General features: G+C 51.1%; 11 protein-coding genes across 11 annotated transcripts; 5 read left to right on the top strand and 6 right to left on the bottom strand.

The window, feature by feature from the left end:
- Positions 1-98: 98 nt before the first annotated feature.
- Positions 99-1,319, bottom strand: CCOS01_00381 (methanesulfonate monooxygenase; the record flags this gene model as incomplete). The annotated part of the gene is made up of 2 exons (XM_060448578.1): positions 99-1,218; positions 1,267-1,319. 2 exons carry the CDS (start codon positions 1,317-1,319, stop codon positions 99-101), a joined length of 1,173 nt encoding a protein of 390 aa, XP_060320016.1.
- An 881-nt stretch (positions 1,320-2,200) lies between these two features.
- CCOS01_00380 (uncharacterized protein) lies at positions 2,201-3,184 on the top strand (the record flags this gene model as incomplete). Its single annotated transcript, XM_060448577.1, has 5 exons — positions 2,201-2,341; positions 2,407-2,602; positions 2,673-2,768; positions 2,831-3,032; positions 3,085-3,184. The coding sequence occupies 5 exons, from the start codon at positions 2,201-2,203 to the stop codon at positions 3,182-3,184; spliced, it is 735 nt and encodes a 244-aa protein (XP_060320015.1).
- A 1,021-nt stretch (positions 3,185-4,205) lies between these two features.
- CCOS01_00379 (acyl-CoA dehydrogenase domain-containing protein) lies at positions 4,206-5,672 on the top strand (the record flags this gene model as incomplete). Its single annotated transcript, XM_060448576.1, has 4 exons — positions 4,206-4,507; positions 4,567-5,040; positions 5,094-5,202; positions 5,262-5,672. 4 exons carry the CDS (start codon positions 4,206-4,208, stop codon positions 5,670-5,672), a joined length of 1,296 nt encoding a protein of 431 aa, XP_060320014.1.
- Positions 5,673-5,883: 211 nt separating this feature from the next.
- CCOS01_00378 (uncharacterized protein) lies at positions 5,884-7,568 on the bottom strand (the record flags this gene model as incomplete). The annotated part of the gene is made up of 6 exons (XM_060448575.1): positions 5,884-6,056; positions 6,116-6,185; positions 6,245-6,281; positions 6,370-6,898; positions 6,950-7,452; positions 7,519-7,568. The coding sequence occupies 6 exons, from the start codon at positions 7,566-7,568 to the stop codon at positions 5,884-5,886; spliced, it is 1,362 nt and encodes a 453-aa protein (XP_060320013.1).
- A 590-nt stretch (positions 7,569-8,158) lies between these two features.
- On the top strand, positions 8,159-9,370 carry CCOS01_00377 (uncharacterized protein; the record flags this gene model as incomplete). Its single annotated transcript, XM_060448574.1, has 1 exon — positions 8,159-9,370. One exon carries the CDS (start codon positions 8,159-8,161, stop codon positions 9,368-9,370), a length of 1,212 nt encoding a protein of 403 aa, XP_060320012.1.
- Positions 9,371-10,161: 791 nt separating this feature from the next.
- Positions 10,162-12,210, top strand: CCOS01_00376 (uncharacterized protein; the record flags this gene model as incomplete). Its single annotated transcript, XM_060448573.1, has 3 exons — positions 10,162-10,549; positions 10,785-11,434; positions 12,199-12,210. The coding sequence occupies 3 exons, from the start codon at positions 10,162-10,164 to the stop codon at positions 12,208-12,210; spliced, it is 1,050 nt and encodes a 349-aa protein (XP_060320011.1).
- Positions 12,211-13,354: 1,144 nt separating this feature from the next.
- CCOS01_00375 (cellulose-growth-specific protein) lies at positions 13,355-14,425 on the bottom strand (the record flags this gene model as incomplete). Its single annotated transcript, XM_060448572.1, has 1 exon — positions 13,355-14,425. One exon carries the CDS (start codon positions 14,423-14,425, stop codon positions 13,355-13,357), a length of 1,071 nt encoding a protein of 356 aa, XP_060320010.1.
- A 902-nt stretch (positions 14,426-15,327) lies between these two features.
- CCOS01_00374 (uncharacterized protein) lies at positions 15,328-16,004 on the bottom strand (the record flags this gene model as incomplete). The annotated part of the gene is made up of 2 exons (XM_060448571.1): positions 15,328-15,417; positions 15,489-16,004. 2 exons carry the CDS (start codon positions 16,002-16,004, stop codon positions 15,328-15,330), a joined length of 606 nt encoding a protein of 201 aa, XP_060320009.1.
- Positions 16,005-16,881: 877 nt separating this feature from the next.
- CCOS01_00373 (uncharacterized protein) lies at positions 16,882-20,811 on the bottom strand (the record flags this gene model as incomplete). Its single annotated transcript, XM_060448570.1, has 1 exon — positions 16,882-20,811. The coding sequence occupies one exon, from the start codon at positions 20,809-20,811 to the stop codon at positions 16,882-16,884; it is 3,930 nt and encodes a 1,309-aa protein (XP_060320008.1).
- A 1,926-nt stretch (positions 20,812-22,737) lies between these two features.
- CCOS01_00372 (uncharacterized protein) lies at positions 22,738-23,865 on the top strand (the record flags this gene model as incomplete). The annotated part of the gene is made up of 1 exon (XM_060448569.1): positions 22,738-23,865. The coding sequence occupies one exon, from the start codon at positions 22,738-22,740 to the stop codon at positions 23,863-23,865; it is 1,128 nt and encodes a 375-aa protein (XP_060320007.1).
- A 478-nt stretch (positions 23,866-24,343) lies between these two features.
- Positions 24,344-25,683, bottom strand: CCOS01_00371 (uncharacterized protein; the record flags this gene model as incomplete). Its single annotated transcript, XM_060448568.1, has 4 exons — positions 24,344-24,667; positions 24,781-25,141; positions 25,216-25,301; positions 25,426-25,683. The coding sequence occupies 4 exons, from the start codon at positions 25,681-25,683 to the stop codon at positions 24,344-24,346; spliced, it is 1,029 nt and encodes a 342-aa protein (XP_060320006.1).
- Between the last annotated feature and the right edge of the window lie 779 nt (positions 25,684-26,462).

Raw genomic sequence — 26,462 nt, 5'->3', positions numbered from 1 at the left:
GATGTGATCCAAGATTGTGTTACATAGATAAAGTAGAGAACAGTGCCATGTTGTAACAAACCTATGCAGCAAGTCCATATTCAATTGGTATTGCGATGCTACTTCTTACGGTACACATCTCCTGTTCTCTCAATTTCAAGGTTCGCGTCCTTACCACGACCCTCCTTTTCGAACTGTCTTACGAGGGGCAAAACCTCCCGTCCAAATTGCTCAATCTCTTCATCGTAATGTAAGAAGGCGGTGAGCACTAGGTTAACACCCAAACTCTTCAACAAAACGAGTCGCTCAGCAACTTGCTCCTTAGTACCAATGAGCTTTGTCTTGAAGCCATCGTTGTACTGTACCAAGTCGTCGAACTTGCTATCGGCCCACATGCCCTTCTTGTTTGAGGTGCTGGCCCCAGCTTCCTGAACAGAGGCCCGGAACGCCTCGACGGCCTCCTTGTCCGCCTTGCCTTGGATCTCCTGCAACACGCGAACGGCCTCTTCTTCTGTTTCACGAACGATGACAAAGCCATTCACCGCGAAGCGCACCTGGTCCTCGCGGCCGACCTTTGCCGCGCGGGCCTTTACGTCCGCAATCTGGTTACGGAAACCATCGAGGTCGTTGCCGTTCATGAAGTACCAGTCACTGACCTCGGCGCCATTGTTTCTGGCGTCGTCGCTGTTGCCGCCCTGGAAGATCTCGGGATGAGGTTTCTGGACAGGCTTAGGATTGAGCACATAGTTCCTGTAGCGGTAAAAGTCACCGCCGAAGGTAAATCCTGTGTCCTCGGGTGCGGTCCAGATGCCTTTGAGACAGCGGATGAACTCATTGCTGCGACGGTAACGCTCAGCATGCTCCAACCACCACTCGCCGATGGCTGTAAATTCGCCCTTGAACCAACCGCTCACGATGTTAACGGCAATGCGGCCATTGCTGTAGTGGTCGATGCTGGCGATCTGCTTCGCCACCGTCGTGGGATTCCAGGGCCCAGGGAGAATAGCAGCAATGATCTTCACTGTGTCTGTGGCTTGGAGAATTGCCTGAGAGAAGGACACAGACTCATGTTGGTTTGCAGCACCGTATCCAGACGTGAAGCGAATCTGCGTGAGGCCGTACTCGATACCAGCTTGCTCCGCAGCCTTGGCGTATTTGACGTTGCTAGCTAGGTCCCAGTTTGTCCTCTGCGGGATCTTGCTGATTATCAAGCCACCCGAGACATTGGGTACCCAGTATCTGTCAAGTTAGCTATTTGTCTGCAACCTTTGAGGAGGGGAGACCTACGCGAAAAGCAGTCGTTCAGGGTCGCTATTGAGGGGATGTGGTTGAGCGGTCATTTTCGCTGCGACGATGTGAAAACCGTAGGGTCTGTGGCTGCCAATTTTGCACGTCAATTGTGATTGCAAGAAGCGATCAAGTCCCTTTTCACTTTGACCTGGTAACACTGAAGTAGATTGAGTTTGAACGATGTTGACCAAGCACACTTTGGAGACGGGGAACGGAAGAGTGGCAGGTTCTCAAATCCTATCATCAAGGACGGTGACATAGCAACAATGACAGAAGAGGAGATGTGACCAGCAGATATCAAACCATCATTCTGCATCTACTAGGATGCAGCTATGCTGGCGCGTTCTGCGCGATATATCCAGATCGACATTGCGGAGGAAGTTCCGTCGAATTGACGATATTGGCGAACCTATGCCTAGCTCTAACGTGATTTCCAAATACCACATTACGACGCATGCCGGAATTTAAATTGATACGATCGGAGCCAGTCACGGCACTTGAAGAGGCATGTGGTGCTGAGGGGAAAGGCTATGTGCCTTGCCGCTCACCCGTCCTCTCCAAGTGCAGCAATTGCACCATTATCGACTCAATGGCGAGATCGCCAGATCCCAGTTGACTGGGGTTTCCCCACGCTTCGATGGCTGCATCCACCCCAACATGGCGCGATGTGGGATTGAACCAAGGTCTGCGAACTTTAATCTCAATCAATTCATTGAGACGAGTCTGAGCTTTCCAAGGTCTCATTGCAATGAGCAAGGATAGAGCAAATTTTCGGAAAACTCACTGAGACCAGGGCCATGTCGTCGGGTTCATAACTAAGTTCTGTTTGATTCATCTGCTGAAGGATCCGAAAGACAGACCTGCGCCTGCAACTCTCCTTGTTGTCTTCCTTCTTTCAATTTCTCTCGTCTGTTGTCCTACTCCAACTACAATGTCCATTTACTCTTCACCCCCCAATGGGGCAAGCGAGAAAGGGGTCGAGTCTGTCAAGCCAGAGCCTACCTTGGAGAGATTCGAGACGCTTAACCATGGGCCTCGATTCACTGCACCAAGACCGCTTCCTACAGCAGCGGTGAGTACCCCTTTTCGCGAATTTGCGATTCTTCCAAACATGTTGACTGATCAAAAAGCCTACAGACCTCACTTCCGATCGGAGCTTTCTCTACAACCTTGACGACGCTTTCCCTGAGTTTAATGGAGTGGCGAGGAGTGACAACAACTAACGTCTATATCGCAAACTTTTTCTTTCTGGCTGCCTTTGGCCTAGTAATATCTGCGCAGTGGGAGCTTACGGGAGGAAACGGCTTTGGTTACAGTGTCTTCAGTGCTTTCGGTAAGCTCGAATGAGATGGCTTTCAACGCCTCCTCGACTGACAATCAGCGTACAGGCCTCTTTTACGCAGGTTACGGTGCCATATTAACTCCCTCTTTTGGGGTTTCAGCAGCATATGGCGATGATACCCAGCAGTTGAACAATGCTCTCGGACTTTTCATGATCAGTGAGTGATGTTATCAATCGTTGCAGTCAAAAATTAAGACTAACGCAATGACTCTCGCGCAGTTTGGAGTGTCTTCGTTCTCGCCTACCTAGTCGCCACCATACCGACAAATATCGTTTACATCCTGATCTTCATCTTCGTTGAGTTATGCTTCGTACTGGTTGCTGCTAGCTACTTTGCTGCTGCCGATGGTCATGATAGCGCATCGGTTGGATTGAAGAAGAGTGGTGGCGTTTTCGCGTTCCTCGCTGGGCTTGTTGGATGGTAGGTTTCTAGCTGTTGCAGAGAACAATTTTGCTCAACTAACACAACCCAGGTATCTGACTTTCCACCTCTTGCTAAAGGACTCTTTGGTAGAGTTACCATTGGGTGATACTTCTCAGTATTTCCCCAAGACTCGGAAGAAGACCGAGTAGCTTGCCAGATTGAGGCAACAGTGCAATTTATTGATAGACCTGATGAATTGGGCATTTGTATCGAAGTGGTAGTCTCTAGTCATATGGTCAAAATGTAGATACCAGACGTTATCTAATTGCAAAATTTGTGTCTCTCCTCTAGGAATTAACATTGTTCCTACGGTCCAATCTAGGTGTCAGCTGTTTATATTCATTTAAGTCCTTAGATCGCAGAGAGTCGATTTGGCGGGAGAGGAAATCAAAATAACGGGACATGACATCTCCTGTCATCCATCTTCCTTGGCCGGCTGGATTGATGTTACAGGTGACAAAGATTGACGACTAACCTCGGGGTTTCAGAGCAGCCCATAGTCAGAAACTCAATTGAATAAAATTCTTGTACAATGAAGCCTGATTGGTGCACTGCAAAGATATGCCGCGATTGCTGCAGAATAGCGTATATGGTGCCATCCTGGTGCTCGCAGACCCCTCTTTCGAGAACTCTCTGCGACAAGTCAGAGCAGCTGCCGAAACAATGATACTTTCAACATCAGATAGAATATCTGCCCGATCACGAAAGTCTTCTGAACAGGCGATTGTCCCTGGACAAAGGTAGTTAAGCTCCAATGTGACCTTATCCCTGCATGCCTCATTACCTGTCGGTATGGGGTTGGGGGCCAGACGCGGAGGTGCGAAGTACACCCACGCGCGCATCCTAAGTCGTTGCGATTGCGACATATGACAACATAGCTGTGGACCCTCGCGCCACTGGCGACGGCGGAACGGAGTGCTGGCTATCGCTGAACCGTTAGGCTACGGAGGCGGCACGGGCGGGCGTGTTTGAGCATATTTAGATACATGTTGGCGCAATTTGACATCAGAGATAGAAGGGAGACAATCTTCATCCAGTTCTCTTACACGTCAGTCAACCGTTTCCCGCCTGTTGCGGATTTCTACTCGCTTTTATTCCTCCCCAAATTCATGCGACAAGACAGCCATTCCTTCGGAGAACCCAAGAATCTAATCTCAAAGGTCGTACAAAATGAGTAGCAACGCTCGTTCGGTTCCTGCAACCAACCCCAAAGTCTACGACGAGTACCAGCAGAAGTGGTCGTCACTTCCTGCGGACGAAGCAGCGTGGCTTCAGCGAGCCAAAGACGTTGCAGATGTGCTAGCCGTAGATGCCGCGCAGCGTGAGAGGGAGAATAAGTCACCTAGAGCTGAGATTGCGCTGCTGAAGCATTCTGGTCTTCTCAAAGTCCTGGGATGGAAAAAGTATGGCGGTGGTGAGCAGCCGTGGAGCGTCGGCTACAAGGTGATTCGCGAGGTTGCCAAGGGAGACGGGTGAGTTTGACCGAAGATTGAGTACTTTTGCGAGTTAAATTTCTAATGTACTAGAATAGATCAATTGGCATGCTTCTGGGATACCATTTGCTCTGGTCAACGACGGCCAACGTCATTGGCAGCTCTGAGCAGGCAGACCGCACTCAGGATCTCATCATTTCCAACAACTACTTTGTTGGTGGTGCCGTAAACCCTCGCGACAGCGATCACAAGATCACTTCAGACGGCGACAACGTCATCTTCAATGGCTTCAAGAACTTCAACACCGGTGGAGTTATCTCCGACTTGACTGTTCTCGAAGGTGTACTTGAGGGTACGGATGACCACCTGTATGCGTTGGTGAAGACTGACCAGCCGGGAATTATCTTTTCTCACAACTGGGATAATGTTGGCTTGCGTCTGAGTGAGTCGGGAAGCGTCAAGATTGAGAACGTCACTGCGCCCTGGTCTGATGCACTAGGATGGAATGCCGCCGAGAAAAAGCCAGATGACTCGATTCTCAAAATCCCGTTTGCAAGTCTGCTTCTTCCCACGTAAGAATCCAAATCTCAACACTTTGATAGCAAAATCTGACTTTTAGGAACAGGATTCAACTCGTTTTCAGCAACTTCTACATCGGTATTGCATGGGGTGCGTTGGATTTTGCCTCAGCCTACACTAGAAAAAACACGCGGGCCTGGCCCTTCGGCGGTGATGTAAGTGCTAGAACAGCTCCAATCAATTATACCCATAAAATGCTCACAGCGAACTTCAGAACAAGGAGAAGGCCGAGGATGAGTTTTATATCCTGTCCACCTACGGAAACTTCCTAGCTCACCTCCGTGCAGCCGATGCACTTGCCGACAAGGCGGGTCTCGAGATTGATGCATTGTACAAGTACTCTGGAGATCCATCGACTAGGGCCAAGGTCACTGCAAAGGCCCGAGGAGAAGCAGCGGAGTGGGTTGCTAGTGTCAAGGTCACGGCAACTGACACGGGACTTCGGGTTACGTCCGGTGTGTTCGAGGTGACGGGCGCGAAAGCCACCGGAACTAAGGTTGGCCTAGACAGATTCTGGAGGGATATCAGGACACACAGTCTGCATGATCCTGTGTCTTACAAGAATCGTGAGCTCGGTAGATATCAGCTGCTGGGCGAAATTCCCGAGCCGACATGGTACACTTAGAGAAGACACCAGGCGGAAGTATCGATGAATACAACGTATTTTGAGCCTTAAATTTCTCTCATTCCCGTTAGACTAATCATCGCTCAGAGCTTATGAAACATGAACCTTCCCCACTGCCCTCTTATGGCCTTGACTCAATAGTCTAGATGTCTATACTTACAGGTCCATATCGTGGAATTGTGAAAATGCTTGACAACTTCATACAGAGATTTTACAGAGAGACCGACGCATTGGCAAACTTACTCTTGCCACGAATAAGCTTTCCATATTTGAAGAATAGGTAAGGAAAGACCATCATTCCAATAGACAAGAAGCCTAAAAGTGATGAGGCCCATTGAAACCCGAGCCTCACGTACATCTGATTTCCAAAAAGCGGAAATGCAGCTATGAAGGACTCAGTCAATTATGTACGAAGACTCTGCAACTCGTCAGGGGACACTTACCAGCCGCCAGGCAACGGACAAAAGAATTAGCAGCTAGCGCACTGGCAGCATACCTGGGATAAGCTTCAACCTGTTCTTTGTTAGTGACTTTCTATGCCTTGGTAATTCTTCTTGGGATGGGCTACGCACCAGAAAGGTCCAGATACCAGTGAAAAGAAGGATGTTTCTGTTGAGAAGAACATTGTGTCAGTCCAAACTACTGTTGAGAGGGCGCTAACGATTGCATGTCTATGTCAAAGCTCAATAAGACTTACCCAGCCCCGAACATGGCTGTACCAACGATGGGAACTATCCAATGCACCCAAGGGTACATGGACCAACCAAACATGAAAATTCCCACCGGAACAAGAATAGACCCGAACATAGCGGGTGGAAGTCGGAACTCAGGCTCGCTGCCATCTCTATTTTCGCCTTGGCCCTTGTTCTTCAAAATGAGTCTTATCCTGACTTTATGCCATATCGGATCTGTGGCAATACCCAGCAGCATACCAACCAAGATCCCCAGAAAGCTACAGCCAATTTGATAGAGATTGAAGCCATAAGTCTCTCTAAAAACAAGAGGGAAAGCTCCAAAGAATAAGTATAGTATGCCAAGTAGCAAAGCCGAGAAGAGGCAAAGAGAGAGACACATTGGCTCAAAAATGAGGAGCTGAATGGGCCGCAGTAATGATATTCCAACTGCACCGAGCACAGATTTGGAATGCATCTCCGAAGCTGCTTTCCAACGATCATCCTCGGTTTCTTTCCGAAGATTGCGAGCCTTGTTCCGTAAGAGAATGGGATCTGATAAGCCATGTCAGTTGCGAGTTCTTGGATGGGGGTCATCAAGCTTACGATAAGTTTCGGGGACAAGAAAGACAATTCCCAGCTCTAGTACAAAAGACCACATTATGAGGACGTAGAACGTCCAGCGCCACCCGGTATAATAGTTGATGAATCCGCCGACTAAGGGTCCTAGGCTTGGTCCAATGAACGGACATATGGAAAACAGCAGCATGGGCGCTTGTAATTCGTCGTTTGAAAACAAATCTCGGACGGTTCCAGCGGATACAGCTTGGAAAGCACTCCCTGAGAAACCGTCCAAGAAGCGAAGGACAACTAATGTAGTGATGTTTCTTGCTGTCGCTTGGGGGATCAGAAAAAGGAGGTGGCAAGTGGACGAGATCAAGTAGATCGGCCTCCGCCCATAAAACTCGCTAAGAGGACTGAATAGCATCGGCCCTAGCGACAAACCGAGAACAAAAGTTGATAGCCCGAGAGTCGATATGATCCTTGAGTTGTGAAATTCGGCCTCCAAGTTGGTGTATGTTGAAGTGTAAATAGAACTCGCACATGTGCTTTGCAGGTGTAAAGTGTTAGCAGTGACACAGACCCCTAGGACTCCTAGTGACCATAGATCTTACATGCAGAGCGCCATTTGTGAAACTACCATGGTGATTAGCCATTTTCTCATCTTGCCGTAGCTTCTTGGACATAGCGGATCGTTATCGCCACCATCCCAATCTACCAGAAATTGACCTTCGGCGCGTGTCATAATCTTGGCTTAAGGTGATGAAGCAGGGTTTTCCATATACTTCGTATAGGAACTGTATCTAGAGTTCGCGACGGCTTTCGTAAACTTCTCAGCGATTGAACTGTGAGAGTGCGCAGCTTACTGAGTTGCAACGCGGCAGTGTGCCGCAATCTTCTCAAGATATGAGTTCGCAGCTACTCAATCGTTACTCCGTTGCTCCGGGCATATTTCCGCCAGTTACAATATTGAATTACTAAGCTACGTCATGTATGTCACCCTAGATCGGTGTCGGTTCTCATACGCAATGGCCGGCAACGGAGGCACTAAAGCGGAGGCGGAGACGGAGGTAACACCGGGAATTGCGACGGAGATGTAACGGGCATCACACCAACCAGACCTTGGACCAGCCACTTGATAGATTGCGAAAAGTGCTATAAAAGTGCTCTTGACGAAAGGCTTGGAAATTAGAAGAAATGAAGTAAGGAATATGCCACTAGCAACACAAACCTCATGGTTTATCACTGGTCTCAATGGCAACTCTCCATAAGCACTTTTTCCCCGACAATGAGTCTTTCGCCTATGAAGCTCTTCGAGCCGCCAGCTACACACACTGTGGTGGGGCAGAGCTAGCCGAAGTCATCTCAGTGTGCTCTCGCATTCCCCCCGGCGACGAAAAAATCTGGCTCAGAGAATGGCAATTGGCTGGAGACCGCGCCGTCCAAGCCGCGAAAGCGAGCTTGGCGAAGAACAATCGACGTGGTGCGCAGCATGCCTTTTTACGCGCTTCGAATTATTACCGCACGGCCGAATTTTACCGGCGAGACAACGTTTTCGAAGACGACCTTTCCAAGAAGCTCATCGGTTTAAGTACCGAGACATTTTATTCTGCAGCCGATCTCATGCCATACAAGACCAAAAGGATCCAAATCCTCTTTGAAGGGACTACTCTTCCGGGAACGATGATGCAGCCTGACAAAAGCGACAAACCGAGGCCCACGATCATTTTTAATGGTGGCTTTGACTCCACCAAGGAAGAGATATTCTACATGAATGGCCAGGCGGCACTTGAAGAAGGCTTCAACGTTATTCTCTTCGATGGTCCGGGACAAGGCGAAGCTCTGAGAAAGCAGCGCCTCGTTTTCAGAAACGACTGGGAGACTGTAATCACTGCGGTTGTCGACTATGCTCTTGGTCAGCCCACAGTCATCGCAAACAAGGTGTTCCTTATGGGCATCAGTATGGGTGGCTACCTTGTCGGAAGAGCTCTATGTTTCGAGCATCGATGCGCGGCCGCTATCGTCAACGACGGGGTTTACGACTTTGGCGCTGCATTTCATTCCCAGAACCCTGGCCTTGGCAGATTCCTGCTACGCAATGGCTGGGACGCTACGATGAATGCTCTAATGTTCCAGATGATGCGCTGGGATACGGGCTTCAAATGGGCGATTTTGAATGGAATGTGGGCTTTCGGCGCTAAGTGTCCAGTAGAGGTGCTGCGCTGTGTGAGTGAGTATAGTCTGGAGGGGCTCGTGGACAACATCCATACTCCATTACTAGTTCTGGATGCGATTGAAGATCATTTCTTGAAAGGACAGCCAAAAGCCTTGTTTGGCAAGTTGCGCGGCGAGAAAGAATTTGAGCAGTTTACGGCGGAAGAGGGGGCAACCTCGCACTGCCATATGGGGTCCCTCACTAGGCTCAACCAGGCGATCTTTGACTATCTACTTCCGCGGGTGCAATAATGAGACCTACTCACTTATAAGTTGTACATAAACTGAACCTCATACATTTCTGAAAACATTAAACGTGGGAGCACCCACCGTTCCATTGACATTTCTATCAATTGCCCACTGTATTATCTTTCTCTATTCGGCGTTCAGTTAAATATTACGACTAAACATACACGGCCAGGATAAGGGCCCGCTCCGTAGTCCGCAACGGCTATAATATACTATATATATGGAGCTTATAAGTCCCCACTGTAATTAGACTTCTCTCTTCTTTACGAGGGGCACGGGCCTCCACGTGGAGGGAAGAAGCGGACATTGGACGGAGGTGACGGAACAGATCTCAATCGGAAATGTTCCCTTGCCGGCAATCCTCCCACGACACAAATTGGTTTGTTTCATAAACCAGACTGCCAAAAGCAGTTGACTGTGACTCAAAGAGCCTCAGTAATGTCTTTCATTTTTCCGGCAGAGGACACAAGGGCATCGGGCTCACTGACGAGTCCGATATCGCATCGGCGAAGGGACAAAAAGCAGCTATCGTGCGGCTTCTGCCGACAAAGAAAGTACGGCATCTGATGCCTTTATTTCTCCGTTCTCCTCATCAGCTGCTAATCGACCCAAGATTACGATGTGACAGGCACCAGCCGTGTGGTGCATGCACTGTTCGGGGCATTGGCTCATCATGCTTGTATCCAAGTGATACGAGAAGCCCGATGGTTCCAGCCCCTCCGCGAACCCAACCACAGCTTGATACCAGTCTTGAACTCAGACTCGAGCGTATTGAAGATATAGTACTTTCAAACATGAGATCTAAGACTGTAGAGCAAGATAACGATGCTCAGGACCCAGCTCCGCCGTGCAACACCTCATCACCGGCCCAGCCGGCGGCATCCACTGAGCCAGGCACGATGCATGTCGACTCACAAGGGACCACGTATTTTGCTAGTCCGCACTGGGAAACCTTGATGAACGAGATTTCTGATCTAAAAAACGACTTCAGAAAAGATTACGAAGGAGAATATTTGGTTGAAATTACGGACGTGTCGTCTAGAGCCATGAGCACCACTCCACTCCTACTGTACGGATCCATGCAGCCAGTATCGAAGGAGGCATTGATTTCGGCTTTGCCGGATCGGGACATAGCAGATCGTCTCATCTTTCAATACTTCAGCGAAATCTCTATTCTGCCGGGTAAGAAATCCGCCTTAGGAAGATGGGTGTAATTTTGTCTAGGAGCTCATATCTTGACAGCACGCGTGGTACATCCGTCAACTTTTCTTAAGCAAGTCAGTGATCTGTTGTGGCGTGTGAATGAAGGCGCACTTTCAAACTGACGAGTGCTTACAGTACGAAGAATTTTGGACCAGTCAGGCTGCAGTCTCCTTCTCTTGGTTGGGTCTCCTTTACGGAGTACTGAGCCTTTCAGACCTATTCTCCCTGGGACCCGAACATAGACAGTCTCACCCACGGCAGACGTACCTGCAACAATTGGTTCGATGCCTTGTTGCTGCGGACTACATTCGTGGAGGACCGTACATCCTGGAATGCCTCATTCATTACTTCCTGGTGGAGTTCTACCTCAACCCCGTCACTGAGGTTGGCAATTGGATGGTGGCCGGCATCATAGCTCAGCTCGCATTCCGCATGGGATACCACCGGGATCCATCACACTTCCCGCACATCAGCCCTTTTGAAGGCGAGATTCGTCGCAGAGCTTGGGCTACCGTACACATTCTCGACAGCACCATGGCCATGCTCGTCGGCGCGCCGCGGATCATCTCAGATGGCACGTGGAACACGCGACCACCTGGTAACATTCCCGACGCTGACCTCGACCATGGCTGCGCCCAATTGGCAGTGCCTCGCGCAGACAACGAGATGACTGAAGTCTCGTTCCTACTCGCGAGATACAAAATGAGCCTTGCCACGGGGAGGCTAGTTGATCTGAGCTTGACGAACAAGCTAGAATCTTCAGAGGATGTGCGAAATGCTGAAAGTCGACTCGAGACAACATGGGTGTCAATGCCAGAAAGTTTCAAATTCACCTCGCTATCCCACTGTCTGTCAGATAACTCGGTTAGTCTGGCCCATCGGATCATCATCACTTCTCTTTACAATAAGTCTCGAATCATCCTTTACCAGCGTCAACTACGGAAGTTTGCCAGTAAACCCAAGGCGGTTCACGAGGATTGGGTGTCGTCTGCAGGCCATTTGTGCCTTGAGGCAGCTCTTGAAATAATCAAGCAGTTGGTTTTTCTAGATATCGAATCGCAACCGGGCGGCATGCTGGTGACATTGAGAACCAAAGTATCCGCCCTGGTGATCCATGAGGGTCTTGTCGCAACCGCGGCCTTGAGCATATACCTGTACCATTGTCCGCGCGTTCCACTAGATGGTGAAAACGGATGCGCAACCAAGAGCCCAGAGGTTGAGATGATGCTGAGAAGAAGTTATCAAACATGGTCTCGTTGGGGCAAGTGGTCCGCCGAAGCAAAAAGAGCAACAAATCTGCTAGATTCGTTATTCCGCAAGCTCGGAGAAGGACCATTGCATGTTGGACTCGACGAAACACACTTACAAATGGATGATATGGAGCTGAACCTTGACTGGGACGCAGACACGCTTGGGGTTTTCTTCCCGCTCCTCGACGGAACCCATGATTGAACAATTTCCTTAACAATACTTAAGGGCTACAACTTTATTAATGTTGTACGCATTCTCATAGGAAAGGGTCGACCGTTCTCAGTCTGAATTTAGTAAGCATATATAGAACCTTTTCTTCTCAAAGTCCGCCAACGCTCCGACGTGATCGGCATCCTAACACGCAGTCAACCGTATAGGCAACCGTGTAGGCGATTGAGAAGAAGAGAACGGTCCGAAGGTGCACGCGCTGAGAACTTGATTCAGACGTAAAGTTTACATCACCCTTCTCAGCCCATATTTGGTCCCGAAACTGGCATTGGGAGACTTCCAGTGGCTTGACAGATGTTCTATTCTTAGTCAACAATGAGTAGTCCTTGTTGCAGACTTTCATTAAATTCCAGCCATTTTTATTATGTTATCGTCGGGTTGTCTTCCGTAGTCATCGCAGTTCACGCTTATCCGAGTCTTTCCTCCGTATATTCACCCATGAATAGTTTACAAATGAAGTGACAGGTCAACAAAGACTAAAGATAGATTTACCAAGGTCTCTTAGGACTTGAGGCCATAGGATGTTGAAAACCAATCATGTCAAGGAGTGTGAGATAACAGTTAGTAAGCTGCCTAACACACATATATTAGCCAACCCGCAACAGCCAGGGTTCAATAATTTACTCCCTGTAAACTGGTGGAGAAAGTCATACCGAGGCAGGATAAGGAGTCATGAAGGATGAGAAAGGGGCGACAACGTATGCTAGGCAGTCGCGTTGATTATTTCTGGCGTATTCTGGTCGGCAGAGGAATGTTCACGTGTTGCAAGACTTGAGGCCCAGGAGACATTCGTTTGAGAGACGTAGATACAACGAACAAAAAGGACACTCAACAGGATGATGAAACACGACATTTACGAAAAGCATGGCAGGTCGATGGTTTCCAAAGAAGTATTGGAAAGTTGCGTTACGAGGCCATGCGTCTTTGCTAACTACTTAAGGTACCTCATAATGTGAGAGGCTTCTGCAATATGTCACTAAAATTACAAATGCCAGGTAGGGTCGTTCTACTGCTTATCAGTAGGATCTAGTTATCTTAGTAAGGGCTTGATTTTTGATGGAAAAAAGTATAATAATACATTCAGAAGTGGAAAAGAAACGAATTCTAGCCCATTTTCGAGCTTTGGTCTTCAAGGCCTTTGCAGCGAGCCCAGGCACATCATTGGCGTCCAGTGTCTACGTCCGGTAGCGCTGCAACTAGGCTGTAGAGGGTACTTTGTCTTTTGCAACTCCCAGCATCGCATGGCTCATGTGTCATCACAGATATAAAGAGCGGAAGAAGATATTCAACTCTCTGAGATTGGGTTTAAGCACTTGCAGTAACGTAAACCGTGCTGATCACTGTGCTTCGTGGTGGGCATCGAGACTTCTTGGAAGTGGTGGTGAAAGGCACAGCTGTTGCACTCAAAGTCGCGGCTGAGCTGACTGTTGACACCACCAACTCGCTGATCTCGCTCTTCGGGGCCGCTGATCCACTTAAGCCAGCCGCAGTCGTAGATGCGTACGAGTACGTCGCGTTGGCAGAAGGCACTGCCGCGGAGGCAAGAGTCGTAGGCACAACTACCGCCGCTGAGGACGAAATGTCCTGTCCCCCAACTGTGGACGTGACTGCCGGGAGTGTCCAAGGGGTGATTGTCGGAGCCACGCTAACACCCTCTGCGGTAACGTTCTCCACAAGAGCTTGGGGCCATCTAGCCGGCCCCGGCATCGTGAAGTTGACGATCCACGGACGGTACATGTAGAACTCGATACCGGGCTCGTGGCCGTCGTATAATCCCGGAATCTTGACAGTCGGCCCGGGGACTGCGGTACTGTCACTCTCAACTTCGATCTGGGCGCAGTTGAAGTAGAACTCCGCACCACCAAAGTCACCAGCTCCATGAACGCCGATGTGCTCGATTCGCATGAGGTACTGCCCAGCGGGCGTCTCCTCAGGCAACTTGAACGTAAAGTTGCCAACGTTGGTGACGCCCCACTCGATCCCTTCGCTGGAGAAGGACTTTGGCCCGAGCTCATAGATCTTGAACCAGTCACCGGAACCGTCGTACTCGCGAACATCACCCGGTGCTTTGGAGAGGTAGGCCTGCATGGGACCCGGGTGCTGAATCGTGCCGCCAAAGTTGAGGCCGAAGCCCACTTCGTCGCCCGCCTTGACTTTGTAGACGCCCGTGGTGGCGGCGTGCTCCATGGAACCGGTACGGCATCGGAGGTCGGTGCTGTCGTAGCCGTTCTTGAAGGGCATGTAGCCCGCGCTGTTGTCGCGGACGTATTCGTTGTAGCCGGTGAAGTTGCCGTTGACGATGAGGTGGGGGAAGAAGTAATGAGCGGACGCGCCGGAGGCTGATGCAGCCAGAGCGAGGAAGGTTGAGCACCGCATGTTGGGCGAGAAATGGAATAGGGAACGGAAAGGCAGATTTGCCAAAGTGCTGAAAAAAAAGAATGGACTGAGTTGTTACGACCCGCGGAAGATGGAAGAATAACGCACTGGACTGTGACAGCTCATGTAGCGCCGGCGTTCTCATCACCTTATATTTCGCCATGCTGCCGGCAGGAGTCCGACATCGACTTTGACTGCCGAACGCCGACTTGACGTTTGTAAGTGGGCCAAGCCCATTAGCCCCCGAGTCTAAGATGAACCGGTGGTCCTGTCATCAGGCAAGCTAACGGGACATCCCTTGAACTTTGACGGTCTGTTTCAACGGGCCGGTGGGATGGCGTGGACGAATAGACGCCGCCGTCACCCATGAAATTCTCCGTAGCTATCGGGCGTCTGAATGGTCCAACATCACCTTGTCACATTGGCCCTGGTCGAAGGCGTCTACTAGAGTTAGAATGTGTCTAGGAAGCTGTCAACGATAGGGATAATTTACGCGCACTCACCTGAGTGGTGCGGTAGCCCCCTTGCGGCGGGACATGCCTTGGCGCAACCGCAACACTGGGTGCCGGCGGGGATAACAGAAGAGTACATAGCAAACAAAGTCGGACGGATCGTCGATCTTTTATCTACGCGAGGCACGTTAAGAACTAGGATTGAAAGGCGAGCTTTATGGAGTTTCTTGACATATCAACCGCTCAACTCCCCTGACTCAATTTTGACTCACACTATTCTGCTTGATATCGCACTCCTTCTCCTCACATCAGCGCCCAAGACCTGAAACCCGAATATTGAAAGTCAAAGTCAGATAAAAACTGAAAACCCCCTTTCTGCACTCTTATCAGCAAAAACTATGCAGACAACAAACCTCTCATATTGGAAATCCATGCCCCCTCTCATGTTTCTCACTTCGTGTAGCTGCGCTGATTGGCAAAAATGGTCTGGCCAGCAGTCACAACTGCGTTCTCCCAACCGGGGTGGTGAGATTTATAATGCTATCCATGCTGTTAGCTGATTTGTTCTCACAAAGAGTTGGAATTCAAAGGGGAAGTGAAAAGCAACTTACTCTCTTGAGGCGATCCGTCGTCGTATAGCCCAAGCCACATCCCAGCACACATCGGTTCGTCTTGCGTGCCTCGAGGCTTGCAACACGGTTAGACTTTACCTTGGTATCCTTCCGGGGAGTATTTTTAGTCTTGATTGAGCCTTTACCGCTGCGGGGATTTTTCTTCCCAGAGCCCTCAAAGTCCGAGTCTGAGGAGCTGGAGTTCTTCCTGGGTGGTTGGGGAGGAATGTCGTCTCTCACAAAGTCATCTGGGTCCGAAGTGTCATCTGAATCTTGTTCCTCGGGTTGTACAGCACCACCATCGTCCAAGTCCATCGGGTCCGGAGAGGGGTGTGTACCTTCTACTTGCGCCTGCGCATGCCCCCGAGCAATTTGGACGATAATATCTCCCATAGCGTCGATAGTCGCTCTTTGTACATCTTCCCAGTTCTCGACGTCTTCGCGGTTGTAGAAGTCGATCAAAAAGTTTGAAACGAGGTGTTGAATCTCGGGACGGCTAAGGAACGGTGGCGCCATCGCTGTAGTCAACTTAGTAGATATCAAGTTTGTGGGTAGGTTGTTTGTTGGGATTTGGGGTATACTGAACTTTGTCTGTTGTTAAGTTGTCGGTAATCGGCTGTGCTGGGATAATGATGATGTTGTATTTCAATCGACGTTGGAAAGGATGAAGACGAAATAAGTATTCTCCCAATGACGGGCACGGAGGCTTGAGGGTCAGTCAACAGTGTTGAACTCAAAGCTAGCAATTTTCAGAACAATGTCATCGATATTACAAAGACCTGTTTGTGTTCTCGACCTTGGACAATGTCACAATAGTCGAGGTCTCTACCTTGTTGGTCATTGAATAAAGGCGACCGTTCCATCCACAAAGGGAGTTCAAACAGTAAGACAAAGTCTTTGAGGACGCATTATCATTGACCAGTTAATATCGCATCACTGGTGAAAGCCAACAAAGCATTGTAAGAATTCGCAAATTTTCATCCGCATCTTCACTCTATTTCCTTCTACCAATCATGCCGGAAATTTAAATTCTCTCGGTCGTAGAACAAGCGCCAGCCGGAGCTCAGTCTCCCATCGTAGCTTACCTTGATATTTATCCTTTGCCGATGGTAGTCTCGGGTAGATCCAAGGTCTGCAAGACAAGGAGATACTCTACTAGTGTACTTGGGCCCGGCTCTGCTTCTTTTGCTGCTCATGGCGAGATTCCTTTGTATTCCATATGAATACGATGGCAGTATTTACGGGTTGATACAAATACATTACTTGAGCCCGAATCGACGTGGTATCTACACGTACAGATTGCTTACATCTAGATATTGTCACTCAGAGAAGACTCCTGTAGGTAGCCGATATGGGCCACTCATAATAGCATAGCTGAACTTCATTCACGATTCTACTGATAGTCCCATGGGTCATCGCCCCAGTCGTCTCCAGAGTAGTCCACAGCAGCTTTCTTCGTCCACTTGTTCTGAGCAGCGGGACCTTGATCTACAGGAACGGTCCTGACGGTAGTCTTTGGCTGAGGCTTCGAGAACAGAGGCGGGACAGTCAATTCGCTGTCTGCGAGCGCCTTGGTATCAGGAGGACGCCCCTCAAGAGTCGGCCGGGCCGATTGAGTAGTGTGGCCGACGTTGTGCGGTACGGGTTGCTCTCGAGTTGGCTGAGCAGCATGCCGCTCAACTGTGACAAGCTGCGGCCTTAGTACCGGCTGTGCTTGGGCTTCAGATACGTCCATTGTCGAAACAGAAGCAGCGTCTGAGAGATTATCCATATGGTCCATCGGTGAACCTGAAGGCAGTACCAAGCCTCCAGGTGGCACGCTGGCTGAACGTTGTTGGATCTGTTCCCCGGTCATGGAGTGTCCTTGAGCTTGAGAGATAGGCTGAGACGCTAGCCCTGTAGGTAGGGACGCGTTGCTCTGAACCGGGAAATTCTGGCGAACTGGTGCTTGCTGAAGACTGCTAGTGTTTGGAGTGAAGGCCTGGTTGCTCGAAGATTCTGGCCTACTTAACAGGGCAAGTGGCGTATATTGGGCGTTGAGCACATTGCTTGGTTGTCCAGACATGACTGGCACCGCTTGTTGGCTTAATCTCGGATCTGTTGATACGCCGGCAGCCATAAGGTTTCCCGACATCGAAACTGTCGGAGGAGGTGCACCATGCATCGGCTGTTGAGCTATCGGGATTCCTTGTGGTGGCGGCGGGGCCTTTTGAAGGGCACCGGACTTAATAGAGCCTCCTTTCTTGAACTTGGACAGCCAGCCTCCCTTTTCCTTTCCGTTTGCCGAATTTTGCATGACGGGCGGGGTTGATCCGGGGCGCATTGCGCTTGACTGAGGTAGTCCTGCAATGTTGACTGTAGCTTGATCCGGTGGGGTGTTACTCGCCACTGGACAGTAAGCTGGATGGGGAGCGAAACTCGATTCAGAAGTATACCCTCGGGTATTTGGGGAAATCCGTCCTCCTGAGGGATTAGGAGCAGAGTTCATCACACTTTCGATCTCGTTGTGCTCGTGAATAGGGTGAAGTAGATGACCGGGAGACCTTATAGGCGTGGAAGGGCTCATTGGGCCAAGACCTTGTTGGGGAGGCAGAGTTACTGTGGGACGAGATGGACGATTTGTCAGTGTCACGGGTTGGCGGTTATCATCGGTTGGGTATGGTGGTTGTGAAGTGAATACGGGCTTGGCTCCTGAGGCTGGACTACTAGATTGTCCTGATTGCATCCCCATAGGATGCACTGAATACGGCCTTGAAATGCCATGAGCAGCCTCAGCAGCACTAGTGCCGCTTGTCTCCCAATGCACCGAGTCGAAATGAGGCCGCGTTTGGCCTTGAATCTGATCTGACAACTCGTACCTTTCTGGCTGCGATTGCTGAGACGCCGGTAGCGCTGTTTGACTCGCCGTGCTACCAGGCGGCAGAGAGTGACGGCGATTCGACGAAGGGGTGTAAGTTTCGCGAGAAGTCTGAGACTCCATGACTTGATTGGGATGAGCCGTGGCCACCGATGATACTGGAATCTTCCCTGGTCGAGCTGGAGGAGCTTGGCTCTCTGCGAATTTGTAGGCCTGCCGGGAATTCTCTATTGTCGTCGGCGCAGCAGAGGGACCAGAAGTTGATGCTGTCCTCAAACCTGCGGTACCGAACCCAGCACCGGACTGTGAGGAATAAGAGTTCGAGTTTGCACCATGGAAGAAGCCGGAAGAATGGCGTCTTCCGTCGCTCTCCAACGGTGATGGAGTTTGGAGGGGAACTGATGACTGGCTGCCTGTCGGGGGCCCAAGGGACGAGACCTCGCTTGAAGCATACGACGTCTGCCGAGGTCGTCCCCCGTCTGGTCTAGAGTCATACCCTTGCGTATCATCGCGAGGGTAGTCTATCGATGTTCGGTGTAGAGCGGAAGATGGTTGTTGGCGAATTTCACTCTGGGCTCGTGGACGCTGAAGGAAGGCGGGTGCAGATGGGGTGTTTGTTGCAGGAAGCTGACCGCTTTGGTTTGCTATTCCATACTGGTCTTGCGATGACTGAATAGGCGTCGTCTCGGGTCGTTGAACTCGCGGGCCTTGGCGACTAGAAGATGTCTGCGAGATTGTGGCGGAGGAGGAAAAAGCTTGAGTGTTGTCTTGATGAGACGGTGAAGGTGCCTTCTGGCTTGCGAGACCTGGTTGGAATGCCGCGTATTGCGTTTCCTTGCCCGTCCCTTTCTTGCCTGGACTATCAGAAGATGCTGACTGCGGGAGCGACGGGTCCTGGGCTCTGCTCTGTGGCTGTCCTCTTGCTGGCTTCAGCACTGATGGGAAGTGTTGCAGAGGCCCCTGTGTGACGAGACCTGAAGTTTGACTGGCTGTGCCGGGGGCTCTTTGGTGATTGGCGGGAGGGCTTGGGGCTTGAGACGAGTCCATGGGAACTTTGGGCGGCAGCTGAGGAGGCTTGAGAACAGAGGGGATACTTGTCTGGTCGAACTTGTTTCGTGGGCCCATCATTAGGGACCCATCCCGAGCAAGGGAATTACGATGTTCTCGGGGTTTGTAGTCAGTCGTGCTCGATTGCTCTGTAGCTATGCTGCTGACTGCTCCGGGTACATAAGGGTGGTATTGAGTCTGCTTGCCCGCCGACTTGGAAGGCTTTCTTTTGATGTTGAAAGGACCACTTCCGCTCGGAGTTGGTGAGGGGCTTTGCGTTGATTGCGGCGCCGACGGAGGCACCACCTCTGGCAGAGAGTGATCAGGAGTTGTGATCCCTGTACCTAAATCGCGTCGAGGTCCCTGAGATGCTGTAGATCTCCGAGAGGGTGATGAATTTTGCGGCCTAGATCCGGTTCCAAAAGTAGCGCCGTAGAGGGCTGCATCACTCATGTTCGTCTGATGCAGCAAATCGTGGGTAGACTGAGCAGAAGGCGGCTTTGCCTCCGCCGGACTCGTCCGCTCTGGTAACTCGGCAATACCCAGGTCGGCGAAATTCGTCTCGATGGGTGCTAGCACTGCTGTGTCGGCCATCTCAACCGGGTCAGGGTGGGTTTCGATGTGAGCTGGCGCCGTGTGCTCCGTTGCCATTTCGGCCATGGTACCCACTGGGTCCCATGGCGGACTGTAGAAATTGGCTGAGAATCCAGGCCGAGGCTTTTCGACTGAATCAAGGAGCGGAACGCCAGGAGAGGGTGGGAGGGCCTGGCTGGGATCCGGGCTGGTATCAGTGTTGACGCTGAGAGGCTGCTCTGCAGTAGTCATCTCTGCCCGTGCCTCGGACGTAGCTTCAGCCCCTTGTACAGGGACACTGTTGATGATAGAGGGTGTATTGGTCTCGCTTTGTAGCGGCGATACGCCCGACTTCATGCTGGCAACATCGAGCATCGCATGGTTCTTGGTACTGCTGCCTTCGCCGCTTTCACCAACATTCGGCCTACCCAATGCTTCCTCGCGATCGTCCTCGTCAGCTTCCGGACTGATGTCGTCGTAGGCGCCGGGGCCAAGGTACATGAAGTTCTCGGGCTGGAAGAAGAAGCCGTCGCTATCGTCATCGTCATTGCTCATGGGTCCTCCAAAACCACTTCGACTCATACCAAAGTCGGACATGGGTCCGCCAGTAGCGCGCATCTTGGATGTTGGATTGGCATCGGTCGTGGTTCGTCTTTTGAGCTGTTGTTGGCTCTCAAGCTTCTCCTCGGGGGCAAGCTCGGGGGCTGGTGAAAAGCAATCGACAAAGTCTGGAAACTCGTCGCCCTCTTTCGGGAAGTGAAATTGGACATGGCCGTTGGGCTTGTAGCGGTAGAACCAGCGGGAGCCATCGTAGTCCCATTCCCAACCGGAGGGGAGGGCCGCCATGATGCCCGAGGCAACGAGTGTTCTCGCGCTGGAGAGATGTGGGATCGTAGAGCCTCGAGAATCTGGAGGGGATCCCTTCGTAGGACTTCGGGCAGAGTCGCAATCTGATTGGCAGACACAACCAACAGCACTGTTGGGTGGTTTCGGACGGGCGAGGTCCGATTCTCGGAGTATTTGATTGTGAGCCTACTGCGGGGATCTCGTTGATGTTGCGGATAGCGGTTCGAAGAGCTAGTCGTCAAGCAGGGTGACGAAGGTTCATAGCCGCGTCAAGGTTGTTCGCGATGGCGACACGACATGGTCGCGGAGAGAGAGAAAGGGGAAGAGGGGAGAGAACGTGGCGCCAGGCGTTGTTTTTCTGCGACATGGCTTCGATGGCATAGCACCTGGGCAAGGTAATAAACGGTGGCAGAGAGGTGCGAATAGGTGACTAGACTAGATTGAGCTGCAGTGCGGCTGAGCTGCATGGGCGTGGGCGTTGTCTCTGTCTGTCTTTTCGAGGATGTGTGTGATGAGAGAGGAATGGAGCGGGCAGCTACAGATAGTGTACCGCAGTACATTGAAGCCCAGGCAACGAACTACCTTAGTTGCTCCCTTCAAGTTCCCTGTAGGGTACGGGGTACAAGGTGCAGGTCACTCCACCCCCGATGCGGCTTGGCTTTATTTTTAGGGGTCTTTGGGGTCCATTGGGCCTTGCCCGGGGGTGTCTTCGGTGCTTGGGTAGCATCCCCCGGACCGCTTTAGCAGGGTCTGTGTGGTGATGGTGGCTGATCTCCGGCAATCTGCCCTGTTCTATTGGACAACGACGTTTGCTGACTGTGCATCCTGTTCGACCTCTACATCTCGGACTCTTTGATTACTAACTTCCGACTCACACATCTGCCTAATACAACAGCATCAAAGGATGATTCTGAGAGTTCATGGTGTTTGGAGCTGGAAAAACGAGGATCAAGAAATGATTTTCATGATTATTGTTACCCTGTTTAGTACCTTGAAGATCCGACCTCCCTCGACAGCACGATGGTAGCTTGAGAGAGAAGGATCACCCAGTCGTCAAGGTCCATCCCTGTGTAAGCTCCAGTCGCGAATGCCATCCCATGAACCGACCGATGGAACAAGGCACTACCCGTCAATCCACGTGTCACGAAGCTTCAAGGATTCATTTGGGAGTGCATGAGGTGCACTCGCTGTTTCCAGTTCAGAAGCCAAAGGGTCATCCCGAATGCCACCTTCTTCCCAATCAGATCCAAGGCTGAGTCATCATGGGAGCTTTCAAAGGGGAATGTATAAGGTAATAGTCTCAATCTTTCCGAGAATGTCATGAGAAGAACGGTTGCTGTCACCTTTTCTCTGCCCTTCCTGCTGCAGGCGGCCGAGTTTCTGGCAGCGCCATCGTAGCTTCAAGTTTGCCAACCCCAAGTGAAGCTTCACCATGTACAGACTGTACCCATCGTGCCAGGAAGGGGCCGAGGATACTGTCACCGTTGCTTCTCTAATGGAATTCTGACCTCCGCTTCTCCTTCCTTCCTTCCTTCCTTCCTTCTTACTCTTGCTCTGAGTCCTTGGTTTCTGAGGGGAGTTACCACTCGGTCACAACGTGGTCACTTACACGCCAAGTGTCAGGTACTGTGTCTACTTCTTTCCCATAGCAAGAACATCCAAGGCTCAAACATTGATGGACGGAAAGAACAAGTTTCAACTCATTGGGCCCTCCTTCCGCCTTCCAGCTGCTCTCCTAGAGTTTCTCTGCCATTCGCGGTACACTTCCTGTTGCTCACTTCCATCTTCTCTTCTCCGTCTCTTCTTCAACACCTCAACAGCACCACAAATCTTGGACCGAAACCTCATCACCTCGAAACTTCAATCCTCTCTTTCTTGGTTCTGTCCTATTGTCCGTCTTTACCTTGGTTCTCTTCCCTCAGCAAGATGACTTTCTCACGCACTCTCAAGGCCTTTACGGTCATATCTTCCCTGAACCCTTTCAATCTGCACCGCCTCGCCCCGGGGAACGCTGACCAGAACCTGGTTCTAGCTGACTGCGGCATTGGCTCTAACCCAGAGAACCTAACCTGGTCCACATCCCGCCAGATGAACTGGTATAAAGGTGCCATCTGGTCCACTCCAGCCGAGACCGACCCTGCTCCTCCTGACATGGTTGTCGAGATGCCCTACAATGACGGCAAATATCCCTGGAACTACGAGGGTGCCTCTGCAACCTTTTCAAACGGCGATACCTGGTCTGCCTGGATCGAAGACGGCACCCCAGAGCTCTTGCGTGCCGGGAAGGCCATGAGCACCAAGGACGGCGGTACCACCCTCTGGTGTTACACCTATCGCGGACGCCCTATCAGTATGAGCGCTTCCGGCAACTCTACCTGCATCTCAGCTTTCATCTGCAACCACCTTGAGAACGGTCCAACTCCTTGGGCCAGACTTCCTGGCGTCTGGGTTCCTACGGACAACGGAACCGCCTCAACAGGTGGTACCACAAACCCCTCGGCTGAAGGAAGAACTCTTAGCGTCAAGGTCGAGGTCAGCCCTCGCCCTGCCATCTGGTACGGCACCATTGCCCATTTCCTGAGCAGCATCCTCTTCACCACAGACGGCTATTGCAGTCCTTACCCTTTCTCGAACCGTCTCAACTCGACCGTCACGGCCCATTGCCAAGGCACCAACGCTACTCCCCTCAACTTTCTGCCTGTCTTCTTCAACGCACTCAAGAACCTTGGTACCGTCCCAGGCTCTGATGGCTACTTCGTCTACAATCATGGGCCAGCCCCCTTCGCCAATGACACCTCTGACGACACCCTCACCCTACCGGCAACTTTCAATCTCACAGCATATGACATGGCTACTGGGGAGCTCAAGGGCTTCATTGGGTACGAGATACAGTGGCCGGAGCCCGGTATGGGAATCCACTGCAGCGAGTGCAACGCCACCAAATTCAACGACGAATACAACACCGCCATTGCCTCCGCTTTTGACGTACTTTACCCTGCGTACTCCGAGGTCGTCATCGAAAGCAACTGTACTTTTGCTACACTGTGTTGGTAACATTGTTGTTTGGAGCTTGTCCCTATGATATGACGATTTGTTGCTGTATCGATATGTATGGGATCGACTTTATGACGTGTATGGCTCAAGGTTGAGCTTGAAGTCTGCTTATCATAAGGTAAAAGTGAAGGGTTGGGAACAATGCGAGATACTGGGAGGAGCGGTTCATCAAACGGCCCTTCGGACGAGCAAACCTTATATCTCTTTTGGTGGCGACCTTATAATATTGTTTCAAAGGTCTCATGTATATCATAGACCTCAAACCAAGCATCATATCAAAATTTCCCCATTGAACTGTTAACGAAAGCGTTCGTTAGCTTGCTTTCATGGCGATGTTCCAGTGGTCTCCCCGCTCTACTCTCCCTGAGTTGCCGATGTATAAGGGCTGCATACCTTTCCACAAGTTCCGGGCCTCGACCTTTTTGACATCACAATCTCATCGATCCCAAGACGACCATCCCGGTGATATCACCTCCGTTCAAACATATTCAAAACACATCTTATCCCCACGGACATCCATCGTGTCCCTTATGGTGATATTCTCAGCCAACCCAGGCATCCACAAAATATGGTCCAGCGTCGTGACGTTGCTGCCTCCATCCCCAAAGTACGGGAGGAACATGTCCTCGGGCAGGATCTTTGGCTGCGCGTCGAGAAAGATCTGGTTCGCCGCGACGTTGGGGCCGCCCATCGCGTAGAGCCTGCCGGGAGAGGAAGTCTGCCACTCCCACCAGAGGCGGTCAAAGTTCGTGTGGTGGAGGTAGAAGATTGGGTCAGCGGGTGAGCGGGCGTGGTCGCGCATCTGTGATGTTATTCAGCATTGGATTCAATGACTTTTTTTGCCGAGAAGAGTCCTTTCGTTCTGCTCGATGCTGGGAGAGCAGGAGATGGACCAAAGGAAAAGAGAAAACTCACGATGCCACCGACGCCCAAGTGCCCACCACTATGCGGCGTATTCCCAAGACACCCCAACATCTCCCCGTAATCATCACCCTTTTCAAGCGCCATACAGGGCTCTACGACGTTCGCTTGGGAAACGGTATCGAACGCCGTCTGGTTTAGGGCGCGTGTGAGACAAACGCCGCCTCCGTCTGTCTCGTCTCGTTCAAGTTGCGTGTTGAAGCGGACGCGGTAGTCCGTGAAGGCGCCGTCGAGGATGCAATTCGTGGATGCGTCGGTCCGACCTGTGCCGAAGGCTTTGACTGTGGATGCGGTGTCCCAGACGGAAGCGTTTTGGATGAGGTAGAGGGATTGATCTGTTTGTTGGTCCCAGTAGCTGGAGGAGGTGTGAGTTGGGTGCTGAATGTGAGGTTCCTGGGTAGAGAGAACCAGGGAGGAGGGCAGGCGTACGGGTATGGACCTGTGTAGCCGCATTCGTTACGGAGGAGGTCTTCGTGGATCTTGGTGTACCATCTATGCCAGGGGAACAAGGCGCCCTTTTCGGTTACTCGGTCTCATTAGCCTCTTTGAATAACAATATTCAACCACACACTTCTCAAGACGGAAGTCAAACAGCCCGACGGCATGTATCCAGACACTTGTTATTGTGTTTGCACGTACCACTGTGTGAATATACCGAACCTGCGCAATATGCGCAACAACCAACTCCTCCCAACGGCTCGTCGCGCCCCAGCTTCCGACTTTGGCTGGCGCTTGCGACGGGTCCATTAGACAGAGCGTCGAGTTTATGTAGCTTGCCTTTTCGTCTTCCGTCAGGGCGGTCCATGGTTTGCGGACCGAGGGGTTGGTGCAGGTTGCGGACGTGGCTGTCGTTGCTGCGAGGAGGGCAGCTAGAGCGAGGAGGAGTATCCTCGCCATGGTTCCGGTATCACGCGAGTAGATATCCTGCGGAATTGGGGGCGTGAGAAGAACGAGCGGTGTCGTTTGATGCCTTCGCGGGGATGAGAGTCGGGGGACGGGCGTTGCGGGACTGCGAGAAACGAATGGAATGTCGCCCTTGTGTAGTGGACGAACGGCCGGTAGAATCTGGCAGAGACAGCTAGTAAGTTTGCCAACAGCCACTTGAGGCCATCGTCGACTTGCGCTTGACCTTTTTCTTAAATAAGAGAAACCGTTTGCAAGCAGGACTCAGAAGATCCTGCCCTAAAGGGTCTTCTTCTTCGTGCCTAAATCGTCCATTTTTGTGTAGAGCTCCGTGTCTTGGCGATTTAAGATAGACATCAGATGATCCGATGTCTTCATGTTGACTTTCTTGGTCCACGATTTTACCCTGAGATTTTAACAATGCCTCTAGAAAATATAGTGTATAATGCTTGGCGAGTATGCATAGAACCAGCCCATTCCCTGTAAATGACTATGTGAAGTTGCCCTTTTAGACTTCTTCGGGCCTCCCATCCCGGACTTGTACCATTACGGCCCCGCTTCAACTGACGTCTTGAGAATTGAGTTTACGACCCAGGGATTCATGTTGATTAAGGAAATCATGATCCGGTAGTGCACCAAAACTCCGCAAGAAGCCTTGTGACGTCTGTTTCAGTTCAAGGAGCATACTATGCCAAGCGAAAAGACGGTTAGGTGAAGATATCGAAGCCCAGCTACGTCTTCTTAGGAGTTGCCTCACGAATAGCTCACGTACT

This window comes from Colletotrichum costaricense (genome assembly GCF_030867565.1).
Source record: "Colletotrichum costaricense strain IMI 309622 chromosome Unknown Scaffold_1.1, whole genome shotgun sequence".
NCBI lineage: Eukaryota > Fungi > Ascomycota > Sordariomycetes > Glomerellales > Glomerellaceae > Colletotrichum > Colletotrichum costaricense.
This window is presented reverse-complemented; position numbering and strand designations above follow the sequence as displayed.